At 52.4% G+C, this 3,525-nt stretch overlaps 1 protein-coding gene across 1 annotated transcript; it reads left to right on the top strand.

Moving 5' to 3' along the window:
* Window positions 1-701: 701 nt before the first annotated feature.
* Window positions 702-1,784, top strand: LOC311321580 (putative nuclease HARBI1; the record flags this gene model as incomplete). The annotated part of the gene is made up of 1 exon (XM_084453574.1): window positions 702-1,784. The coding sequence occupies one exon, from the start codon at window positions 702-704 to the stop codon at window positions 1,782-1,784; it is 1,083 nt and encodes a 360-aa protein (XP_084309700.1).
* Window positions 1,785-3,525: the final 1,741 nt, after the last annotated feature.

Below are 3,525 nucleotides of genomic sequence, written 5' to 3'. Positions count from 1 at the left end.
TTAAGCCAAGGTATACCTTGGCTACGAAGGCTCTGGGAAACAGCTCCACCCAAGGTACATCGTAAATCGCCCTTACGATGTACCTTCCGAAGATACATCGTTAGCCTTCCTTGGAGCCGAAGCGCTGTTTCCCAGAGCCTTCTTAGCCAAGGTATACCACAGCCAAGGGATACGTTACGAAGGGCGGTCGGACCCCATCGTTAGCTGTACCTTGGCGATGCGCTCCGTTCATCCCGTTATAGTTTTAGCTCGATTCGAGCGAAATTACACTTTGAAAAAGGAGAGTTGCAATACAGCGCACATCTATCTATCCTACCTGCGCTATTCACATCATTAGTGTACACAAAATACAAAGAACTTGAATGATGAACAAAATGTTATGGCGCCTACAGAACACATCATGGAAATGTTGTTTTGACTACTTTTATTGAGGCAAACGACATATAGGGACTATCCATAGCCTAATATAATCAACTCTGTGAACAACAACAACATTTTCCCATGTAAAGGGATAATCAAGATGACATGGCTTGTCTGGCTGTCATCATACTATGTCAGATAGTCTACCGAAATATATCCTGGCGAATTGATTCACCCACTTAGACCCACAGTAGGGTAGCCACAGGTGGAATTGATCTCATCAATCAGAGTTCCCTTCTATTTAAGTGTGTCACAAGCAACTCGTGCTTCAGGTAGACATCATGGCTGCATTGCAAAGGATCATTGTGCTCAACCAAAGGAACCAACGGCGACGCCGTCCGCGTAGCGATTTGGTTCATGTGAACCATCACATCCGCACAAATCTCTGCCCTCTGGATGTCCTCTCGGACCGTGCCATCATAGCCAAGTACCGGCTGCCACGTGCGGAAATCCAGAGCCTGCTGGAGATTGTGCGACCCCACATCACCAGGGCCACCAGGTGCAACTTCGCCCTCAGCCCTGAGGTACAGCTCCTGGCAGCCCTACGGTTCTATGCCGTGGGCAGTTTCCTGAAGGTGGTGGGAGATGGACTGGGGCTGAGTAAGGCTTCGGTGTCCCGGAGCGTGGAGGCTGTCACTAATGTCCTCGTGCGTCATGCGCGCACGCATCTCAGTATGCCGGCGACGAGGGAGGACACACTGGCGCGACACCTGGCGTTCCACGCCGTGGCGGGCATCCCCCAGGTGATTGGCCTCGTGGATGGGACCCTGATCCCTGTCACCAACCCGTCCATGTGGGACCAGGCCTTCATCTGCCGGAAGGGGTACCCGGCCATAAACACTCAAGTGGTAGTGGACCACAACGGGCTGTTTATGGACGTCGTCGCCAAGTGGCCAGGCAGCACCCACGACAGCTTCATCTGGGCCAACTCGGGTGTGGGACAGAAGGCTGCCAGAGGGGAGTATGGTAGGGGTGTGTTCCTTGGGGACAGTGGCTACCCTCTCCGAACCCACCTCATCACCCCTGTGGCGGATCCCCTGACCCCAGCTGAGCGGGACTTCAACTCCACCCACGGCCGCACCAGGAGCCTGGTGGAGCGCACCATTGGCCGGTGGAAACATCTGTTCCGGTGCATCCATCGGTCTTCAGGGGGGCTGAAGTTAAGACCTGCGAAGTGTTGCGCTGTCATCGTGGTCACAGCAATGCTGCACAACATCCGGGCACGAGCAGGTCTGATGCCGGCGGAGGAGGAGGAGGAGGATGGTGATGATGACGACGGCGGTGACATCCCTCTGCCTGAGCGTGCAGCCCTTTACAACGCGGGTTTCCAGGCCAGGCAGGACCTCATCAACATTTTTGCCTGATTCCCCTCCCCCCCCCCAGGTGTGCCTCCATGACCTCGAAGGCTATACCGGCGGGGGGGTAACCCCCCAGCAGGTGCAACCATGCCGGGCAGGCTTCGGGATAGAGGTCCCTCCCATGTGTTGCTACCTTGTCGTGGTGGGAAGGCTTGTGTGTCTCCATGACCATGAAGGCTATACCGGCGGGGGGGGTCACCCCCCCAGCAGGTTCAACCATGCCGGGCAGGTTTCAGGTAGAGGCCAGACGAAAAGCAACACCTGGCCCTCCAGGTTGGGGGTTGGGCGTGGGGCTAACAACCCCACCCCGGAAAATGACAACCTGTTCCAGCATTTACACCAAACGCATCTTGAATCTTAAGAATAAAATATGTTTGGACCCAAGTTACTTATTCTCTATTGGTCTTTCTTCTAATGGTGTGTCATACTTTGAAATGTGACTAGCAGAAGATATGCTTTTCCAATGCAGGTAAATGTTAATGATTCTGTGTACCAAGACATTTTGGACTAGTGTATGCTTCCTACTTTGTGGGGACAGTTTGGGGTAGGCCCTTTCCTGTTCCAGCATGCGGTTCCCAGGTGCACAAAGCAAGGTCAATCAAGGCATGGTTGGGTGAGGTTGGTGAGGAAGAACTTGACTGGCCCATAGAACACCTTTGGGAGGAACTATGACGGAGACTGTGAGCTAGGCCCTCTCATCCAACATCAGTGTCTGACCTTAAATGCTTGAATGGATGAATAGCCCAAGATTCTCACAGACACACTCCAGAATATTGTAGAAAGCCTTCCCAGGACAGTGGAGGCTGTTATAGCTGCACAGGGGGACCAACTCCATACTGATGTCTATTAAGAATGGGATGTCAGGAAAGTTCCTGTAGGTGGAATGTGTAGGTGGCCCAATGCTGTTGGCCTCAGTGTACTTTGCTAACAGATTCCCAGTGTTTAGTGATGTTACAAATGTTTGGTTGTCATATTGGGTGCCTTCTTCCAAAGGTCTACTGTTGTAATGTGGCAATAAATGACAAATATACAGGAAGAAGGGAATTAGTTTCATATCGTTTGGGAAAGAACATGGGCAGGTTTGTCCTTCAGACAGACACACTTTTGTCCTTCACAGTATGACACATCATTAGAAGTAAGAGCAGTAGAGAATTAGTAACTTGGGTTCAGACATATTTTATTCTTGAGATTCAAGATGTGTTTGGTGTAAATGCTGGAACAGGTTGTCCTTTTCCGGGGTGGGGTTGTTAGCCCCACGCCCAACCCCCAACCTGGAGGGCCAGGTGTTGCTTTTCGTCTGGCCTCTACCTGAAACCTGCCCGGCATGGTTGAACCTGCTTGGGGGGTGACCCCCCCCCGCAGGTATAGCCTTCATGGTCATGGAGACACACAAGCCTTCCCACCACGACAAGGTAGCAACACATAGGAAGGACCTCTACCCCGAAGCCTGCCCGGCATGGTTGCACCTGCTGGGGGATTACCCCCCCGCCGGTATAGCCTTCAAGGTCATGGAGGATGAGTGGTGTGGTGAGTGCATGTGGTGTGAGTGTGCAGTGGTGGGTGGGTGGGGTGTGGTGAGTGTGTGTAGTGTGAGTATGTAGTGTGGTGGGTGGGTGGGGTGTGGTTAGTGTGTGCAGTGTGCCTCAGGCCTCTGGATCATCTGCAAGGGAGGGGAAATAATTTAGCGACATTGAATGGAATGCATGCAGAATGGGAATAGACAGTGTACAAGATACACACTTAGCCT

This window comes from Borostomias antarcticus (assembly GCF_949987555.1).
Source record: "Borostomias antarcticus genome assembly, chromosome: 19".
Classification (NCBI taxonomy): Eukaryota; Metazoa; Chordata; class Actinopteri; order Stomiiformes; family Stomiidae; genus Borostomias; species Borostomias antarcticus.
This window is presented reverse-complemented; position numbering and strand designations above follow the sequence as displayed.